The sequence below is a fragment of the Ruditapes philippinarum genome, unplaced genomic scaffold, assembly GCF_026571515.1.
Source record: "Ruditapes philippinarum isolate M1 unplaced genomic scaffold, ASM2657151v2 ctg4666_1_1_1_1, whole genome shotgun sequence".
Lineage (NCBI taxonomy): Eukaryota > Metazoa > Mollusca > Bivalvia > Venerida > Veneridae > Ruditapes > Ruditapes philippinarum.
This window is the reverse complement of record NW_026861908.1, coordinates 9-21,953: the sequence shown is the minus strand read 5'-3', so window position 1 is coordinate 21,953 and position 21,945 is coordinate 9. Positions and strand designations below refer to the sequence as shown.

At 32.4% G+C, this 21,945-nt stretch overlaps 1 protein-coding gene across 1 annotated transcript; it reads left to right on the top strand.

Moving 5' to 3' along the window:
• Positions 1 to 7,314: 7,314 nt before the first annotated feature.
• LOC132717317 (guanylate-binding protein 2-like) lies at positions 7,315 to 20,082 on the top strand. Its single transcript, XM_060700752.1, has 11 exons — positions 7,315 to 7,415; positions 10,176 to 10,270; positions 10,459 to 10,863; positions 12,114 to 12,313; positions 12,641 to 12,768; positions 13,555 to 13,664; positions 14,233 to 14,702; positions 15,294 to 15,565; positions 16,217 to 16,438; positions 18,388 to 18,481; positions 18,827 to 20,082. The coding sequence occupies exons 4-11, from the start codon at positions 12,115 to 12,117 to the stop codon at positions 19,201 to 19,203; spliced, it is 1,872 nt and encodes a 623-aa protein (XP_060556735.1). The 5' UTR covers positions 7,315 to 7,415; positions 10,176 to 10,270; positions 10,459 to 10,863; position 12,114; the 3' UTR covers positions 19,204 to 20,082.
• Positions 20,083 to 21,945: the final 1,863 nt, after the last annotated feature.

Genomic DNA, 21,945 nt, shown 5'->3' with positions numbered 1-21,945 from the left:
TTGCAAAGTTATTAACGGCATATTTTTGTTGTTTTTGATATTTTTCTACGTAAATTTGTAAAAAATGTGTTTATCACATATCAAATTCATTCCTATTTTATATAGCTTTTAAACAATATTGTCAAAGAATATTTGGACAACCCTCGTATTTTTTTGCCAATTTGAAGAAAAATACATTCACTTATCACAACATACTTATTGTAGCAATTCACCGACAATAAATCACTTTTTTGGTCTTGTTGTCCATTGGTTATGACCTTGTTGTCAGCTGCAATGACTACCAGTCGAAGAAGGTATAAAAATAGAAAGTTAGTGCCCAAAGACATGTATACGTTTTGCTATGTTCTTTAGAGGGACATACAACTCTATGTAATATATATCATTGGTACATTTAACATTTTTGAAAATCACAGAGAAAAATACTTATCCCGTTTTCAGACCTAAACCAGGCTATAAACTTTTTTACAATTATCTCAAGTACTTTAGCCATTCTTTGGTGAGCAACATGATTTCTTGATACTCTTACGTTTTCATATAATAAAGTTGTATTTTACCTTCGAGTCGACGGATTTTCTGTGCAAAATGGTACGAGTGGGAGCATTCAGCAGGTGCGTGATGACGTAGTAACCTACCATTGACAAACATCATGGTATAAATACATCCTCAGCTGCTCTTTGGCGGTGGTCCTGTGATGATGGCTGGTTATGATTAATGCTTCCGAGTGATCATAGTTTTTTTCCAGAAAGTTTTTTTTCTTTCTTTCATTTTCTTTTAATTGTTTATTAGATGCGTTCATTTAATGCCACCTTTTATTAAAGGGTATTAATCTACGAGTGTCGTCCGGAAAGTCCGTAGACACCTGTTTTAAAACGAGTATTTCGCATCAGAATTAAATAAAACTTTTTTCAAATTACTCACCAATGTTCCGTGATCAATGCTACACAATTTTAAAACTTTATGTTATTAAAAAAAATGAAACGGCACGGTTTTATGTAAAGGGATGTACAGGTGTACGGAGCACGCCATGACGTTACTCGTGAATGTACTTACTAAAATGTGACGTCAAGGTTGAAGCGCATTTATTCTTTCTCAAAACATATTCACCGTTGCATCACACACATTTCCTCAGTCTATTAACCGATTTTTCATACACCTTTGAATACCAGTCACTCTCAATTCCAGCAATAATGCGTAGTGTTGCTTTTCTTAGTTCAGTGAAATTCCTGAACTTTAAACATCTGAGTTGCGACTTTATCAATGGGAACACGGCGAAATACATTGTTGCTAAGTCCAGACTCTATGCAGCCCTCTATGCAACCATGAGTCGTAAACCCCAGTAACTGACTTTCCAGCGGAGCAGTTGCAGCCGTATGAAACCATGTTTCATGAGTTGTAATAATTCTGTCAAAAATGCATCACCGCCTCTTTTCCATGGGCGAAGAAATTATTTTGCTGCTCTAACACGCGCCTCTTTATCATTACTGGAAAGTAACCTGGGGACCCAATATGGACAAACACGCTGAATCCCAAAGTTTTCAGTGAGCATTGTATGCACATTTGTCTTTCAAATATCACATTGCTCAGAAATAGCTCTTAACGTTAGGCGCCAGTCATCATTTGTTATTAATAAAATTTAGTCTTGCTGAATGCAAATAGTCTGTTGTTTCAACTCTACCATCATGAAATCGCTTGTACCATTTGTATACATGAGCGCGAGAAACACTTGGCCTTTTACTGTTTGAGATAATAAATTCAATCGTCTGTCCAGGCGTTTTCCCAAGCTCCATGCAGAATTTTACTAGTACACGCTGCTCCATCCAAACGTCTGACGTCGTTCTTTTTGGCGAGTTTTCTCCCATGATTTATTGTCAATAGCTCTCCTCACTATTTTATTTTAAAAAGATAACATTCAATTCATAACAATATTTTAAGGATCTTACATCGGATGCCAGTACAGTACCCTCTAGCTCGAGGGTAACTGTTTTCAGCGGTAACGAGACTTTGTCGTGTTTCCGCTTAATAGCTACACGAGAGATAGATATTTAGGTCTGTTACGGCAGACGGTGTTTGAGTCTTTTTCTTGCATATTGAATAGAAATCATATTTCGGTAATAAATGACCAAAACTTTTGTTTCTGTGCAGCACTTTTTTCTCATAGTAGTGTACGAATTTACAACTTGATTCATAACGGACGGCACATTGACGTCATCCTAAGAACGCAATTCCTTCATAAAAGGCGCATGGGAATGACGTCATTCAAAACACACGACTTATCTTACATTGGGGTGTTTGGCAGGTTTTTCTAGCACCGGTGTGAATGGCAGATAATCCTGTCTGATATGCAAGTCAGCGTGTAACGTCACGTCATGGATTGTTAATACCTAAAGAAAGAATGGAGCATGAGACTGGTAAATATCTCCAGTTTTGACGTACTCTGGATATTGACTTTGGCTTTCTGTAGGGATTCTGTATTCATCTATTTTATGATCACATCCGTGTTATTTGTGCCGTGTGGCGGCTGTAAAAAGTCTCCCCGTACATTTAATTTAATGATGTTATATTTTCGATCCTTGAAGATCGTTCAGCACGACATTATTGTTGTGCTTGTGGTATTTTTAGTTTCAACTTTTCGGCATTTTCTAGTTGGGTGGTTCCAATATTCCAACTTGAATAATGTTGAATCACCCTTAGGATATGTTGCCTGCTTTTTAAATTTGTCTTTTGACGTCTTATCTGTGATACGCAGGCTTCATAACCTCTGATCCCCTTTCAAAATTCTATTTTATTTAGTTCCGCCCATTGTTTTCTCGTTTAGGGCACACGCTTTTTATTACTTGGGGCCCATACGCCGCTTTTCATGGAATGGCACGGAAGTGTCACATTGAAGGTTCCATGATAACCGCCGTATGAACACATCTTCGGATGTTTCTAAATTCAAGATTTTACCATTTCATGTTTAAATGTTGGATTCTGCTTAAGCCGGTGCTAGGGGGTGTGGACGGTAACTTGCACTTTCCAGTACCGTCCATGAACAGGCTCAATCAAACCGAGCCTGCAACATTTTCAATTTTGCCGTGTTGGGCTTTCTTTAGGGATTCTGTATTTATCTATTTTGTGCATGCTTTAAGGCAATTTATTGCCATTTTCATTTTGTACAAGCATTTTGCAAGTATTCTTTTTTAAAACTTAATCTAAACGAGTTTGTACCCTTAAGATATTACCGTTCTTGACTTTCTTTATTTTCAGTTTAACCAAGGCATAAACTATGCAATTGGTTATTACATACAAGTTTGAACAACGAACATGTATTCTGTAATGTTATCTCATCGTTTCTATAAAAGTGATATATTTACTTAGTTTTAAATTAATTACCTTTTTTCTTTCCTATCTTTTATAAAGCGCAGAGCACACGGGGGAGGAAGTGTTACACGAAGGATGGAGTTCTTATGATAACTTTTTTATATTTCTTATGATAACTGTCACGGAGTTCCTGGAAAATGTTACGGATTTCTATTTAAAACTTTTCTATATACTTAAAGAACTCATGTGAAAAATGGTTATTTTTACCTCTAAATGGGGAGTTTGAGGTGCTAAATTAAACTTCGATAATTAAGCTTGCCTTACATATTGTATTTTGTTTCAGAAAAACCTTTTAGTTCATTTTTCATCGCCTGTTATTTTTAAAATCTGGTAGTTTTGAGTAAAATTTCCAAATTACTTGCTCATTCGTACATATTGACCTTCACATGTGTGATCTTCTTCGTTGCTATACTTAATTACCTAATTATAGTGAAAAGTTGCAAACATAAAACCCAGGCTAATAAATGTATAGCAGATTTTTCAAATGTCACGGAGTTCTTGTGATAACTCATTATATGTCCTGGAGTTCTTATGATAACTTTTGTTACTGACAGTGTGTTTCTTGTGCTTTATTACGGCACGTTTCAGCCAATAAGTGTGTAAATCATTACGAAGCATACTACGCTTATCATTTTCACAAAACATTTGTTATATAACGTTTGTTTAGAGTGTATTTCAGTTAAATATATCTTACCTCCGTTTCTTGTATTTTTGTGTTTGTTTGTATTTTGTGTTTGTTTGTTCGTTGTTGTTTTATTTTTCATTTTCTTGGATGAATGAAAACATACTTGATGTAGAGCAGGATAAAAATACGCGTTGAATTTAATACTCAAGCATGATTTTTTTTCATGTATTCATTATTCCTGGCAGTTTTAGAGAGCATTTAGAAATTATGCTATCGGTCTGCCGAAACAAATTACAGTAAATAGTTTGTAGCAAAATAAGAAGAAGTATGCACTATTTTATCTAAATCTAATGAGGTGGGTATCATCTTTAGGTATTCAACGGATATTCTAGTCTCTAAAAGGTATCATTTTTTGTCATAGAAACGTTAAGGTTCTGTGACAACGATATGACAATGGAAAGTAAGTCTTTAATAATATATGTGAGTCACCACAAACTTCTTGCCGTTCGTTTATCGACCTTGTTCCTTTCTCTATTAAATTCAATGTAGCATCACGTTACGTACAGAAATCTTATTATTGCATACATTTTTCTTATCAAAGTTGGAGTCCTTCGGGCACCCCCCCCCCCCCAGTATAGTCCTAGTTGTGGAAGTTCTGCAACAACTTTTACTTACTGTTATTGATTACAGAAATATATTGTCGAACTTCTTTCGCTCGAACCCGTAGGGCACGTGCAAATCTGTTGAAGAAATCGGTAGTGATCGGTTGATTTTTTATGTATAAAAAGGTCATACATTTCACGTGCATGGGCGTGAAGTGTATCCCGGTTAGATACTTGTTATTGGTGGTTTAAAATGATACAAATTACTTAGCCGCTTCTTGAGGGCAGCCCAACTATATATTGTTTGCTTAAGAAAGGCGGTTGCTTAAAACATGTGACTGAGAAAAATGTGTGTTTTTAACAATTTTTTCTTGGCGGTTTACGCCATGTTACTGCTGAATACAGGTGACTGCTGATTCATATTTTCCTGAAGATAGCTTATCACCTGTTTATCCTTTGTAGACTGTACACCAAAGCAGTGTCATGTTCAATCTATTCTTAAAAGATTTGGGGTTTTCTGACAGCCGAATCCTGAAAAAAATGACAATTACCAAAAAATTTACGTGACACAATTATTTACACACCAAGCTATATACCGCATATTAACTTAACGTTGTCATCATAATAACGATATGCATGTCTATTATGCGACTTATATATTTCTCTGTAGTTGCTGTAAATTCAGAGTTAACATTTCTTATGACATAAAACTATAGTTGATGAACAGTATACACAGAAACATTTAGTGCATTCGTTCGGTTTTATAATGTCAATATGAATTCGCACAAATTTGATTAGAAAAATATCTTTTGAACTAAAACACGCTCAAAACCAACATTATATAACCAATTTTTGTGTTAAGGCTGAACGTATTACGTTTCATGTTGATTTAAACACTTATCAGATAATAAAATGCGCTTAAACGTGCCGTAATTAAGCGCAAGAAACACACTGTCAGTAACAAAAGTTATCATAAGAACTCCAGGACATATTATGAGTTATCACAAGAACTCCGTGACATCTGGAAAATCGGTTATAAATTTATTAGCCTGGGCTTTATGTTTGGAACTCTCCACTATAATTAGGTAATTAAGTATAGCAACGAAGAAGATCACAAATAAAAAGGCCAATATGTACGAATGAGCAAGTAATTTGGAAATTTTACTCAAAACTACCAGATTTTTAAAAAACAGGCGATGAAAAATGGACTTAAAGGTTCATCTGAAACATAATACAATATGTAGGGCAAGCTTAATTATCAAAGTTTAATTTAGCACCTCAAACTCCCCATTTAGAGGTAAAAATGACCATTTTTCACATGAGTTCTTCAAGTATATAGAAAAGTTTTCCACAGAAATCCGTAACATTTTCCAGGAACTCCGTGACAGTTATCATAAGAACTCCAAACAAGTTATCATAAGAACCTTATCCGTGGAGCATATACTAATTATTGTAGAAACAAAGCCTTCTACTGTAATTGAAAACGCAATTTATGAAAGTTAATTTACAAAAAAACTACATTAGTCATTACCTTTCAGTCTAAAAACTAGTATCTAAACTATCTTTCTGATGGGTCCTTTATGTTTTGTTTTTCTTAAGCTAAAAGTCGCATTAACATTATATACCCAGTATGTCATATGACAAGTTTTCTATATTTGTTATTTACAAGCAGGCACCTTGGGTAGAATCATTGACCTTTCGCAAGCTATTTTGACAGCTTCTTCCAATGACACAACCTAAAGTACCTGTTGATATTCGAACCAACAGTGTCAGGAACAAGTATTTTGAAGACCTCCTAGGTGTAGATCACCTTTTTCCAATTTAATAATCTTGTCAAACAGTTTCACAAAAATAAGTAGCGTGGGTCTTCTGTTGTTTAATGTCGCGTCAATGCCAATTTGTTGTTATTCTTATTGTGCCAGTATCATCTATCATTTTTGTATAACTTAACTTTAATGCTATTACAAATAGAACCAGTTTTCATTCTAATTTCTTGCTTTGGCAAACAAATACAAAACATAAACTTTTAACTTTATGAATTGGATACATCACATATGGATCAATGCAGTGCCCGTTTCGGTTTTTATAATTTTGAAATTGTTTGCCTTTGTTTTGTTTTTTGTTGTCTTGTTCATAATTTGATTTCAGAAAGGCGTAACTCAGAAAGCATCTGATATGACAACTTGAAACTTCAAAGATGGATAGATCAACATGAGGAAAGTACAATGGATGGTTTTTTTAATACTAGTACTTTATTGTGTGCGGGTCATAATGTAATGTTATAGAATAAAATTTCTGTAATTGAAGAAACTTGTTTTTTTTATGTAACGGGGTTATTTATTTTCTTAATCAGTACATAGAATAAATTAAGTTTTACATATATTGTAACATTTGTACTTTGACAGGTTGACCATATCCCTCGTAGGCGAGGTTCATTCAATAAGGGGCTGTGTATAAGGAAATAATAGATATTCTTAATGTATTTATGTTTTACTGTACGAAATTAACCATTTTAACGTGGAACCTATACCAATATTTACTCGACCAAAATATTCTCTTACATTCAAAATATAATTATTCAAAAGAAAACTTAAAGAAAAAATAGTAAAAAACATTATCTCACTTACGTGATAAAAGTGTCCCTGTCCTTGACAAAAAGTTATTTTTAACATAAAATTGCGTCGCGTGCCCTTATTATCTGTGATCCACATAAATGATTTAACCGCTTTTGTTACCAGTAGTGCATTTTTATACGCTATATTATTGGCTATTAGTTGTACAAGTATAAGCGTGTTAGATGAATAAAAATAATACGCGCATAAGCAGAAGTAAGTATTATTTATTTATTACATATCTGCATAGTTCAGATATCCACTTTCAAATTATTAGATGCTGACTTGTAATCCATTTCAGCATAGTCCAGCTCGTTTTAACATACCGTCGACCATTTAATGGTGACGTCGGGAGATGCAGGGATGTAATGACTGTTATGACGATAAATATCCTGTCATTTACTTACTTATGCAAAAGATGTCAGACAAAACTGGCATTTTACCATAGAATATTTGTAATACTAGTTTGTATTAGATATTAAGTGAACGACGTACTTTTTGCAAGTCTTTGCTTGCATTACTTTCATTTCTTTCATAATTAAAAAGAATTTAAGAATTAATCGCCTAACAGAATAGTTTTCAAACAAACGTAAACTTAATGTCTAAAATGTTAAAAAGAAATATTGAGTGATGGTGAAATGTGCTAAAACATTTTAACTCAACCTAGAAATAAATTTTCATTGCTTCATGGATTATATAAGCTTTCATTTCACTTACTATTGAATGCATTATATTATACCTCATTTGCATACGCCCTTCTATATTTAATATATCGTCATCCGGTCCATAAACCGCATACAGACCGGGGGCGGTCCATAATTCTTATATGGACTGGATGACGTCAAATTAAATATAGAAGGGCGTATGCAAATGAGGTATAGTATTTTATTTTGTTGTTCAATGATTCTTTTTACTGAGTTAATTGTTTTGTTTCACATAAATTTAATACCTGTTGATCAAAAGTCATGATTTGTTTTATAATTGATTATAAATCTTCTTTATACAGTTTGTGAAAATTTTAAAAGTTTTTTGGCCTGTTTAATTTGATTAACAAAAATTGAATAACAAAAGAAGAGCATGATTATTTTTTGCTGTATCGCTTGAAAATAATAATAAAAATCCGAGTAGGGTTTCAGATATTTCACACACTGAACAAATAAATTATTATTTGAAAGCATTTATAGTAAAAATGACAGCAACAAAAGGGATGAAAGGATTTAGATTCGGTATAATATAACAAATAAAGCATGGCCTTTCGCGCAAAATGCAAGTTTATGGACTGGTTGGTCAGACCTCGGAAGGTATAAGGCCCTCAGCTGCGCTTCGGGCCATATACCTTCCTCAGTCTGACCAATCAGTCCGTAAACTTGCATATTGCCCTCAAGGCCATGTTTTATTTGTTAAATAACAATACCATGTTCCGTAGATCTGAGTTTGTAAGAAATAAAACATATTCATTGTTTTCATTTGTTACACGGACTGATGGAAATGCTCGAAAAAGTTTTTAACTCACTCAAATTGTGCATACTTTAAATGTAAAAATAGACCAAAAACAGTTAAATGTAAAAATCCCATTAAACCTTTACAGTAAAAAGACCTCCATAGCAAGTGCTCCAAATTAGATAAGATAATTATTATCATATTGCACTCAATGTACTCATTTTAAAAGTTTGATTTTGATTTTTTTTTCTATTTTAATGTTAAGCTACAATTAATCGGTGAAACATTAGGATACTGAAAGCTATAACAAAGGAAGGATTGATTGATTAATCAATTCATTGATCGTTCAGTTCATATTTTGAAAAGTGTAGGTTTTGTAGTGTATATTTGTGCGTGTATATTTATGAAACTGGATTTACGTATTGCAAAACTTGATTACGTTGTACCATTTATTATTATAGTGTTTATTTATATTTGTAATGATGCATTTACTTCTAATATCATTCATTACTAATATTGCTGATCATGCGGACTACCATTACATAGAAAACACATGCTATTCACAATTTGAATACAAAATAAGAATGATATGTAATTAGGTAGTAGTTTGCATAAATAGCTTAAGGTAGACCATGTGTGATGAGCACTATAAGGAACTGTAAAATTGACAATATGGGACAGTTATGTGTCTTAAAGGTCACCTGTATGCAAAATTAAAATAATATTTACTGTGTGGTTTATGAGATATGGATATATTTCTGAACTAAATCTTGCTATTAGAAGGGCATTTTTTTCAGAAATGAGGAACTCTAAATATTCTATAAAATCATCATTATGAAAAATGTTTTCCTATTGCTCATTGTTAAGAAACAAATGATAGCATTCAGATAACATATTACATGAGCAAAATGATTGTTTCTAAACAAGATGTTGTTCATATGTATAAAAAGGTTACCATACCCCACCCACTTTCAACACTGATTTGACCATTTCCCTAATAAAAAGCCTTATTTAAAATACCCCTTAAATAAACAACAACGGGGGGCTGTTTTTAAAGTTACATAATTGAAATCAAACACTTTTTTCTTCAATAAGGGATCTAAGAGATACATTGAACCAACGCCCCGCAATTTCAATGTAGTTAACAAGTGATTCTATCCTATTTGAATACTCTTCAAAGTGAAGGTAATGCATTACCCATGGTATACCTTAAGAAAGGGTTTGCAATTCAGCAATGACGTATGCAGTTGCAGGTTTAGCGTAAGGACACTCAATCCGCCGTCTAAGTGATTAATTCAGGTTATAAATTAGGCGGTAATTTTTACTATCGCTCGTTTTATTGAATAAATGTAGATAATGTTCCAAATATACTGGGGCTATAATTCAAACGAGACAGTAATAATATTTTTATAATATTTTAAAGATTGTGTTATCCAATTATGCTTTTGAGGTAATATCACACATTAAATAGATGTTTATTTTGAATGAAGTATATACATAAATATATTCTTAACAGTTTTATTTACGTTCATGAAGAAATGGCATAAATAATTCAGGTCACATTGAGCAAAGAGAACGTTGAGATGGCTGACAGAAGCGAAAGTTCACGAAAGGTGTCAAGTGATAGGGAGGTACAGAAAATTGAAAATATTAATGAAATACTTACAATAGACACTTTATATATTACATCAAAAATATACCAATCTGATAAAAGTATACATACTTTTTTGTTTTCTGATTCTATCATAACCAATTACATGTATCTAAAAGCTCATTTAAAATACCTTAAGAAGAAATATTTCTGCGTGTTTATATATAGGGAGAAGAAAATGACCAAAGTCTGTCTTCAGACTGTGGTGAAGTATCGATTGCTGGGCAAATCTGCAGCGATTCAGTAAAATCGAATGTTTGGATACGAGATTCTGGATAAGTATATTTATAATGTTAATAGACTCAAACCGGTTCAAATTATTTTTATAAGGTTTGAAACGTTTTCTCTACTGTTCAGTCGTTTGCCAATGACTGTTTTCTTTTCTGATAATTTTCTATATTAACATATGCAAATATTTTGATATAATCATTCTTATTTGATCAATGCGTTAGACAGTGCTTTTGGCGTTTTTCTCATATTTACAAAAATATAAGAATATTATGCTTTATTCAAAGGTTGGAGTTTGGCAGCCGAAAAGCAGGAACCAACATTAAAGAGCTCTGTAAATATCAGGTAGGAATTTGATTTCTACTTCAAAATATTGCAACAGTAAGATTAATGAGGATTTATTTAATATATTTACGATTTAAAATAACGAATAATACAGTAAAAATCTTCATGATAGTAACTGCACCATGAAGCTAAATTTGCAACAAAATAAAATGCCTCTTAAATTGAAAATAATCAAAATTAATGCCGTCAATCATGAAACAAGTATGAATGACTTGTTTTGCTTTGATCCCATCTCGAAAGTTCATTTTGTTTAGTTTCGCTTATTGTTTACTCGTTAATGACCCACGCGCATTATTAAACTTTGGTATAAAAAGCCACTTTAAAAAAGTCATACGGACATATCACGTTGATGGGTTTTAAAGTATGAACACAACCGCAAAATTAATGTTTCTTGATTCAAAATTTCACCATTTACATGTTTAAATGTTGAATACTGCATAAGCTGATGCTGGAGATCGTGGCCGGTATCTTTATGTCCCAACACTTTCCATAAAAAAGTTTGATCCATACAAAGCCTGCAACATTTTAAATTTTACCGTTCATGACATGTTCACAGCCTTATTTAAATCGTAGGACTAAACGAGCAGACAACCCCTTTTGCTTTTGAATGAATGAGCAAATTCATTAAGTAGTTATTCAATATTTCAACAATACCTTTAAAGTGCTGTGTGAAACCCATACCAAGAACAACCCGACAAATTGAAATGTCCTCCTTTTTGGTGATATTTCTGTTGGCAATGAGATAAAAGAACATAAAAAAGAGCTTAATTGAAATTGTTACAGGTTTGGTAGCCTGTTTATGGACGGTACTGGAAGCTGTATACTAGATTGTCCCCGTCCCTAGCACCGGTTTATGCATAATTTAAATTTTTCATGGGAAGATATTTTAAATTTGGAAACATCCGCTGTTACAATAACATGAAATAACAATAACATCAATGTTACAATAACGTGAAAAGCGGATTATGGTCTCTTATTAAAAGAATGAATATGTCTAATACGAGAAAACAGTTCTTGTTTTCGGAATTTTACATCAGTTTCATAACAAGAGCTCTATCCAACGTTGTGCATGCTTTCGTCTCGCAGTGCAATCCAGTTATCGGTGTATTTCATCGAATAGAGCTCCAGATGGAAAGAGTAACGTGTGAACAGACAATTAACTCGAAATTCATCACTTTCCTTAACATTTCTAAATTGTTAAATTTTAAATTAATATACTTTGTATTTCTACTTCGTATATAAAATTTCAGGATGAAATATGGCAACCTAAGCGTTTTTAAACAACCAATGTGTCTGATAAGGAATGATGGTAATGAGACTTTAGCCGTGGTTGAAGATGTCCTGCAAGAAATATCGACCATTGATAATACTGTTAATGTAATAGCAATAGCAGGTCCATACAGAACCGGCAAATCTTACTTACTTAATAAGTTGGCAGGACGCAAACAAGGTAAGAAAAGTTTACTTGCATTTTACTGTTCAGACAGAAACTGACGACCAAAGTTAACAAAACATTGTTTTACACAATTAATCATTTTTGTCAACACGCGTAAAAGTCGGTCGTATAATACCCATTGTATCATGAACTGATTTTAGTTCAAATGGCTTAGTTATACACTTCAGTTACGCCAGTTATTTTTTGAAGCTAAGATTATCTTGGCTCTCAATTTAGGTTGAATTTCCATACACAAATTCCGCTTAGAAGGATTATACATGTTCATATCGTTTTCATTATTTGCTCTAACATTTTCTTAAATTTTATTTCTATTTCTTTAAGGTTTTCCCCTAGGCAGTACTATTGAAGCAAAAACAAAGGGTTTATGGGTTTGGTGTTTGGAACACCCGAAACGACCTCAAGAAATTTTAATGTTGATCGATACAGAAGGAATTGGTGATGTCAATAAGGTATCAGTGTTATAAGACGAGTAGTTAAATTTTCTATCTTTGAAATAACGACACTATGCTTGATATAGGTAATGTATATATTGTTGAAACAACATGCTTCCATACTTTGCTTATTTTCGTGATAATTATGAAAGTACAATAGTGTGCAGTAAACAAAGAAAGTGATTAACACATTGCTAACGGAAAATACAATCCACATAAATAACTAAATAGAGGTAAAATATGCAAAAATAACCCTTACTGCGTTTGTAATGCATCCAACATATGGTTATTAATACGGCATAATCAGTAATAAATCGCATGTAACATTTTTCACTTTTTGTTAACATCTTATAATAATATTTTATTTAAGTTTGATTTTCATTGAATGTTCAACATTCAGCTTTAAAAAATTAAAGAATGATCGTTTTTCATTCGATGTTTCTAAATTACAATTTTTAATATCAGCGTGTTTAAATGTTGAATGTATGTTAAGCCGGTGCTAGTGGGGCTTGAACTGTAATTTGCATTTTCAAGTACCGTCAATGACCAGACTGAAATCAGAAAAGGCAACATTTTCAATTTTTCAATTTTTGTTTTTTGACTTTTTAGGGAACCCTTTAATTTTCTTTTATTATAAAAAGCGTTCAATATTGAAACTTATTGAACATATCATTGGTTGTTGTGTTTACAAATATCCGAATTGAATATGAACGAATTAAGTTAAATTGCATAGTAATCTTATTTGCATTCTCAATGATTTAAACTGAAAATTACATTACTTATAGGATTACATTTATTTTTCAGGGTGACGAAGACAACGACAATAACATCCTTTGCCTTGCGACATTATTGAGTTCAACATTTGTTTATAACATGTTCGGGGCCATAAACGAACAACTGCTGAAAAGTCTCTCGTATCCTTTTCTTCGATATATCTCACATTCACTGTTTTTGTCTTATTTGCAAACAACTTTAATATTTTATTAGGCCCCTGCCGCCCAAGAATTAATATATATGAAAGAATGAAGCTATCAGTAGCTCGCCGCTATGGTGACAAAAGTGATAACGCCACAATAAAGTTAAAAATAACTTACATATATGAAGTAAATAAGCACGACTAAAACGCAACAGCCGCTGTGGTATTGTGATTTTTCTATTTCCCATTCATGACTTTCTTTCTATTTAATGCTAAAATGCTAATTATTATTTTATTATAAAGTACCTTTACTAATTTAAATGTCTACGATGTCTTACAATAAACAATTGAAATTAAAATATGTACTTGTATTTATCTAATTGGTCGAATGCCTTATTTGATTATTGATAAAAGAAATTTATCACAAGTCGGCAACCGTTTAAATTAAAAAATATCTTGTTATTAATTGACTTGTTAACTTGACCAAATAGTTTGCAATTAAGTTAGAGTCAATAAGCGAGAAATAAATCTGTTCGTTTTGTATTAAATTCTTTAACATTAAAACGTTTTGTGACAAAAATTGCCAAGAAAGTTGTTTTAAGCAGGACTTGGTTCACTGAAAATGCCCAATTTTCACCCGATATTGGCTACTTTTTTCCATCTTTTGTTTTGTGTCTCAGAGACTTCTCATTAGAAATGGGCGATGCTCAATCCCCCCATCATTATTTTGAAAATTGTTTGACGATGAAGAAGGCAACTGATGCAAAAGCAAAGAAATACAATGCCCTGAGGTTGTCAGTAAAGCTGCATTTTGAACATCGATCCTGTTTCCTGTTTGACAGACCTGCTGCTGGTAAAAAGGATCTTGCTCGTCTCGAGGAACTGGAGGAAAAGGAACTTAATCAGGACTTCCTCAATGATACGGAATTATTTTTAAAGCACATCTACGATTGTAAACCAAAGACTTTCATGGATGGATCACTTATAAATGGAAGGAGTATGTTATTTATTGGCATTTATATTTCAATTTCTGAAGGTAAATTCCTCTTCTTAAAATATTCATATTTATAGGTCAAACAATAAAACTACTTGGTCTTTGCATAAAACACTTCAAGAAAGGAGTGATCTCTTAATAAATAAATACATTATTGAAAATTGCTTACCCAGTTTTAGTGAGTTTAATCACCAGATGTAATTGTCTCTTACGCATTCTGTCACCGTTGAAGCGGTTTTCAATCAACAGGACTAAAAGTAATTTAATTACCAATCCCGAAGGACCAGAAATATATATCAACGGTTAGTGGAAGTACGGAACAACGTTTCAAAGAATAAAACACCTGCTTTTATGACTATTAATCTTCTGAAAGGTTAGTAGCTCAAGTGTAATGAAACTATGAAAACAAAACAATTATCAATCGCATAATCGGTTTTATTGCGTCTGCTCTGCTCAAAAAATAAAATTGAAGGCGCAGAAAATACATCAACCTTACTCAACGCTTGTCCAGACAAACGTCATCTGGAGAAGTAAAATGCATTTCATTATGAGTTCGCAAACAGTCCTTTTTTAATAAATATGTAATATTTCTTTTTTATTTCAGTTATTCTTGTAAAATCAATATACTTTCAGTATTTTCACATCTGGTTGAAGAATATACGACAGCAATCAAAAATGGAGAACTACCATGTATAGACGATACTTTGACTCATGTGTCTGAAAAAGAGAACCGTATTGCTATGCATACGGCCATAGAGATGTTCACAGACCAAATAGAATCCCTTGGACTACCTTTGCCCAGTGATTTTGAGTTGAAGTACAAACACATTCAGAAGGCTTCTCTAAGAATATTTCGACAAATTGCTGTGCTAGATGATAAGAAAATATTTGAAAAACAAGCAGAGGTATATATGTGTTGTGAAAGAAACAATTTCAGAAAAGAAGTTGAAATAGCCTAAAAACGCCTAAACCTTTTTATGGTTTCTTATTTTGAATAATTAATAATGACATCTCGTCCGGGTTTTGGTGTCCTGCTACTTTGTCGGGGGATGTATTCGTTGAATGCCACACTTCCTTGTTGATCTTGTTTTTCATATTTAAGTAATATTAAAATAAATGTGTACATACGTATTTGCAATTTTGCATTCTGAACTTGCCTGCATCTCTTGTCGCATTTCTTGACAAATAAAAACAAATACAGATAAAATCTCAAATATGATCAAAGTAAAACATGCTTATGAATGAAGCAATCTTCTAAATAATAGTGCAAAGCAATTGTGCTTAATGTTGTCTTTCTTTTAAGTTAATAATTGAATGTAATGATTTATTTTAACATATTTATAATTATTCTAATTTAAAGTAAATAAATCTGTATTTAAAAGTTTTTATTTACAATGTATAAAAATTGTATGCCAATCTCTTTTTTAATGTTTTAATTTTCATAAAAGGAGTTTTGCGTTGATTATTAATAATAACAACGTTATTTTATATGTTTTATTTATAAAAGTTAATCTTACATTAAAGAATGATATTATATGATTCTTTATTTTTTCCAGAGAGAAATGGATTCTGTTAAGAGAAGAATTGAAGGAAAGAACAAGTTGTTTATTCAAGATACTTCTTTGAAGATATTGCAGAACATGTACAACATAAGAATAAAACCAAAAGTTGATAACGGAGAATACTTTAACAAAGGGGGATACAATGTGTACAACGGTGACTTTGCTAGCTTACGAAGACATCTCAGACAGCAATTACCTGAAGCTGATTCAGACTTAGTGAGTAGAATTAAAGTTGCCGTGTTTTTGCCTAAATATCTAACAAATAAAGTCGCAAAACATATTTCTTTTTAAAGGAGCTCATACGGGAAAATAGCATAAAACATTAAAGCTTGAAATTTTTACATAGATCAAGTGAAGCACTAACAGTTGGAAATCAGTAAAAAAATATATATGCTCAAAATTAAGTTGAAAATCTTTTGTTTGTGTATGCAACACTTTTAATTTTTGGGTCGTTTTGCACAATACAGATCATTACTATGGAGAAAAAGGCAAGAGCATCATTTGAAAATTTGCACCAATTTATTTTTCAAGACCTACATTTAATGGTTCACAAATCTAGAAAATACTAAAAGTCTGTCGTATCATGTCTCGGTGGAGTCCCTTTAAGTTTTTACCTTTCCACAGGTTTTCAAAATATACAGTACATATATATATATATATATATATATATATATATATATATATATATATAGTTAAGGTGACTAATAGCATTATTTTATTGGCTTTATTTTTTGGCCGAGAATATTCCCATTTCCGTGAGGTCACACACCGTGAGGTCACACAAAGTGATGAAATGAAATCAATTAATAGAGCTGACGTCTTAAATTAATGCAATAGCGAAATCGTACGGTTTATGAACCTTTTTGCACTGACGTGATTTTTATATTACATTAGTCAGTCTGTCCATTTTTTTTATGTAAGGTTAAATTGTTTCATAACTACCGTTATAGGCCTTCTTAATATAGAAATATTAACCACTATGAGAAGCCGTGTCGTGCTTATAAACAATGCCTCTAGGTCAAGGGTCAAGTTCACACTTTAAAAACGCTTGTTCGGAGTAAAACTTCTACATGCATATAGGGATTTCAATATAACTTAGCACAAATGTTCATTATTGTGAGGTGGAGTGTCGCGTTCAAAATTGAGGTCCCTGAAGCCAAGTTCAAGGTCACACATAGGGGTCAAAGTTCAGAAAAAATATGAAAATGTGTATCGGGACCATTTTGTCATCATTGTTTTGAGGGATTGAACCACAAATGGTCATTATCATGACTACTGGTGTGAAACATGTAATTTAGGTTAATCTATGCAAGGTCAAGGTCACTAAAAATGATTCTCAAGGTCACTAAAGATGATTAAATATAAATTTTTTGTCCAGAGCATATCTTTTACACTTATGAAGGGAATCTTATGAAACTTCATACAAATGTTCACCAATATGTGAAGCCGTGGCATGCGTATGAACCAGGCCTCTAGGTCAAAGGTCAAGGTAACACTAAGAGGTCGTAGATAAATGCTTTTCCGGAGCAAAACTTCTAAATGCATAAAGGGATTTCAATATAACTTGGCACAAATGTTCACTATTGTGAGGCGGAGTGTCGCGTGCAAAATTAAGGACCATGCGGCCAATCAATGTCACATATTGGGGTCAAACTTCAGATAAAATAATCACTAGAGATGATGATATATCCAGATATTTTCCGGATATTGCTCAGAGAATATCTCCTATATGCATATCTTAAATACCCACATCTCTGTCAAAAGCTTCTGTGACGGGCGTATATTGCGACAATTTTGCCCTTGTTTTTGTTAAAGATTGTGTGGTTCCAATTTTTCTACATATTCTATACTGATCAGGGGAGGTAATTGTTGCGAAAAATTAGTAAACTCCAAGCTACGATTACTTGCCCTGACCAGTAGATAAAGTACGAGGCAGACGCTAGGCGTATGTGAGACATTCCGTGTCTTCAAAGCGTTTCTACTACATACAAAAGTTTCGGTCTGAACTGTGCATTGGTTATCTAATACGAACAATACGAATAAAACACCTTATAATGTTAAAAATTTAATGTTACACTGGCTCGATTTGATCGAATGTGACACTGGTAGCATACCACGAGAAATTCAATGTAGTCAAACGAGTAAAACTTCATTTTTAATTTTAGCTACACATGTGTGCTCTTGATTTTGAAAGGAGATATCGGAAGCTAGACAAGGAAATACTGGAGAAGGATAATTTGAGTGTATCAGAAATAAATGGTATGTAGCAGGTTTTGTATCTTTTTAATTAATGTTTCTATAACTAGGTATATTGAATAAAATGCATAGAAATAATTGGCTTCAGGACGGAATGAAATTTTAAATTATCTTTGACCTCGCTCTTGAACATTATGATATGACGCACTTTGAAATTATGGTGTGTATGAGAAAATGACATTAATTAAAAAAAAACTTGGTACAAATGGATCTTTGAGTTCAGTGATACATTTCCAAAATAACAATACATACAATCAGTCTCCATCAAATTCTAATATTTCCTGCTGATTTTAAATGAAATATTTTAGAATGCCTTACCAACGATTCAAATTATATGTTTTCATTTAGCTAAAGTACAAGAGATCAAAGAAAAATTTGATCAGGAAAAGAAAGAGCTGGAAGGACATGTCGAACAGAAAAGACAGACAGAGCAAAAAGCGCTAACCGAGTTTAAACAAGAACTCTCCGATGAAAGAGAAAAAGAGGAGAACGAGTTAAAGAAAAAGTATGCTGAAATGGCTTTGTATTGGAAAATTAAAGAAGGAAATCTTGAAAAGCAAATTGAAGATTTAAAGCTACAGCTTGACAAGGCCTCTCTTCAAACTGAACATGAAAAACCACCAATGAAAGAAACAGTTTTGAAAACAATGCTGAGCTTAATTCCCATTTTTGGCCCAATAGCATCTGGGGTTTATGAACGTTACAAATCTTCGACGAAGTCATAAACGTTCTACTTGGTGTGTTTCCTTATCACCGTACCATTCTTAACAGAAATGTGTTACAAAATTTTACTTAATGAAAATTAAGAAACATATTCCAACTTAGCGTTGCCTTTAGATTATCTGAAACATTCTAACTTTTATTTCAAATTAATAAAGTTATATTGATTATTTTCTTGATTAAACAAAGTATATACCATTTCCATGATGTGCATAATCTGAAATGATTATTGTTTGTCGTTTTCACCATTTAAGATATTTAAAGTTCTGGCCTTATTATCTTCAAGTAAAAGTGAATAACTTTGAAAATAATTTGTATCACTTTAAAAATAAAAAGAAATATGTTCTTTGTAATATTCCTTGCAAAAGTAATGAGTAAATTTCATACAGTTTAGTAATACCGTGTTGTCTATTTATATAATTATATAATACAACACTCCTTGCTTAACATTTATAAATAGACATATGCAAACTGTTTCATGTAATGTATTTTTTAGGGTATGTTATCAGAATCTTTTAAAAAAATAAACTGAAATGCCTTTGAATTTGTTTTTTGGCGATTTAAAGACACTTAACCAGTTCTTACATCTAAGCAGACGAAGCCAAATAGAAAGAACTAAAAGTACCTCAAAGACAACAGTAATGTCGTGTTGAGCGATCTTAAAGGATCTGAAATATTCATTTACGACATTAAACGAACATTTTAAAGAATGTGCTTCTGTCGGGAAGCTTATTGTAATGGCACAATTTTTGGATCAAGGACAGAACTGAGGAAGTAACAAAGAAAGAAGAATCAACTAAATGCAAGAAATAAAATAAACAATAAAGCTTTTAAATTACACAAATGACATGTTATCGTGGCAAAATTAGCAATAAACGAATTAAAATTACAAGTTATAGTCTATCTATTTTCTGACTTTATTAACCCTATTTTCTGATCTAATTGGGACAACTTCATACTTTCTTAACGTCAAAATTATCCAAAACCCAAACAAAGATATTTAGAAAAATTACCTTTTAAAGAGTAATGTGTTATAAGCCGGTGGCTAATTATGCGTGAAAGATGTTGCATTTTTTACAATATCTAATGTACAGACTCAATCAAACAGAATATGCAATCAATTTTCATGTAATTTTATTGTGATTAATGCTTCCGAGGGATCACCTATTCTCAAGATTTTTAAATGTGAGAGTAATTGCAGGAGATGGCAAATTCAAATCATTTAATGGTAGAAGTATCAATGTAATACTATATACATTGATACCAAGCATCAACTGAAGAAACATGTGTGGAAGGGAAAAGTCAACTACTGTTGTCCACTGTTGTTGTCGTTTTATTGTAAAAGATCAAATCAGAAACGGCGTTGATTAAACTGAAAAACACGTTAAACATACATTCGCACATAATGGTTAGTTCAGAGAAAACTGCTGTGAAAGTTTAAGATCTGAATAGATTAATTAAAAATATAACGATGATTGCTTTAAAAAGAATCCCTTTAATATTAAAAATTTATTACCAAAGAAAAGGGAAAAAGTACAGAAAAGTTTAAATTTTGCTTTGGAAATATGCGGATGAAAATGAAGAAACTTTTAACATGTACGAAATTTTTCGGGGATTTAAAATAAAGTTTACATATACCCCTTCCGACAAAATAACACCGTAAAACTTTCATGATATTTTTGGGAAACTTTTTCATTATTGTTTTTTTAAAATTTTTAAAATATTTCATAGGGTGTGACCAGAAACACTTCCCTTTTTTCCAAAGGGGGGAAACGAGGGAAAAATTCTAAGGGCGATAAACCCTTGAAAGGGAACCCATTTTAAATCTCAAAAAATACCCAAAGTTCTAGCTAAACCTCCCCCTTTGTGGTTATGGCAAAGTCCCGGTTTAAATTTTGGTGAAATTGATAGTCTCCTTTTGTCTACTAACGCCGTAGGCTTCAGTAAGTCTGATCGACTTCATGTCGTTAAAAGAATTCGGATTATTGTCAGATGCGCGTTTCATTTCTTCATTGATGAGCACTATGCAAACTCTCGACATGTTCAAGATTTCTCGGAAAATGCGATAAGCTGTCGTTTTAATGCAACCACCTATCATTGCCATCACCACTACCTGGATTGCCAGTTACTTAAATTTTTAATGGCATCCGTTACTGATTTAATGAACCGATCGTCAACTTTCTAAGGTTGTTCGGCATTTTCAAGCTGCTCTGTCATTCATTCGCCGAAGAATCCCTTTACAATTGAAACACATGAGACAGTTTCAAAACAGTTTGTTCTGATCAGTAGCCTATATATGTTAAAGAATTTGAGTAAGAGTCATTTTAAATGTATACAATATTCAATGACGTTACGATGCACATCATTTGAATCTGTTGTCGCCGTGTTTTTTACATTTTCAGAATAGCACCTAAGGTTTGTCTTATGGAATATGTCAAAATCAAATGACGTATGTCAATATTGAAGTTATTTGCTTAATAAAATCATGTAAGGAATTAAGGGCATCTAATTTAAAACATTATCACAAAGCTCAATAATTTTTTGTCGTGCGCTTGGTTAGTTGACCTGTAAATGTAAATACCTTTAAATGTGTTATTTTTAATAATGACCTTAATTTTAGAAAGGTTAATTCATTATTGCAACTTTTATTAAGAAATGACATTGGTTGAAGAAAAACTTATATTTACTCTAAAAAAACTATTCTGGACAATCCTCGTATGTTATACTGAAAGTACTGAAACAAAGAT

Bases quoted from the DNA above. Each gene is read 5' to 3' on its own strand.
- LOC132717317 (XM_060700752.1), top strand. From the start codon at position 12,115: ATGAAATATGGCAACCTAAGCGTTTTTAAACAACCAATGTGTCTGATA. The intron at 15,566-16,216 runs GTATATATGTGT...TATTTTTTCCAG, and splicing joins TATTTGAAAAACAAGCAGAG to AGAGAAATGGATTCTGTTAA. The intron at 16,439-18,387 runs GTGAGTAGAATT...TTTTAATTTTAG, and splicing joins CTGAAGCTGATTCAGACTTA to CTACACATGTGTGCTCTTGA.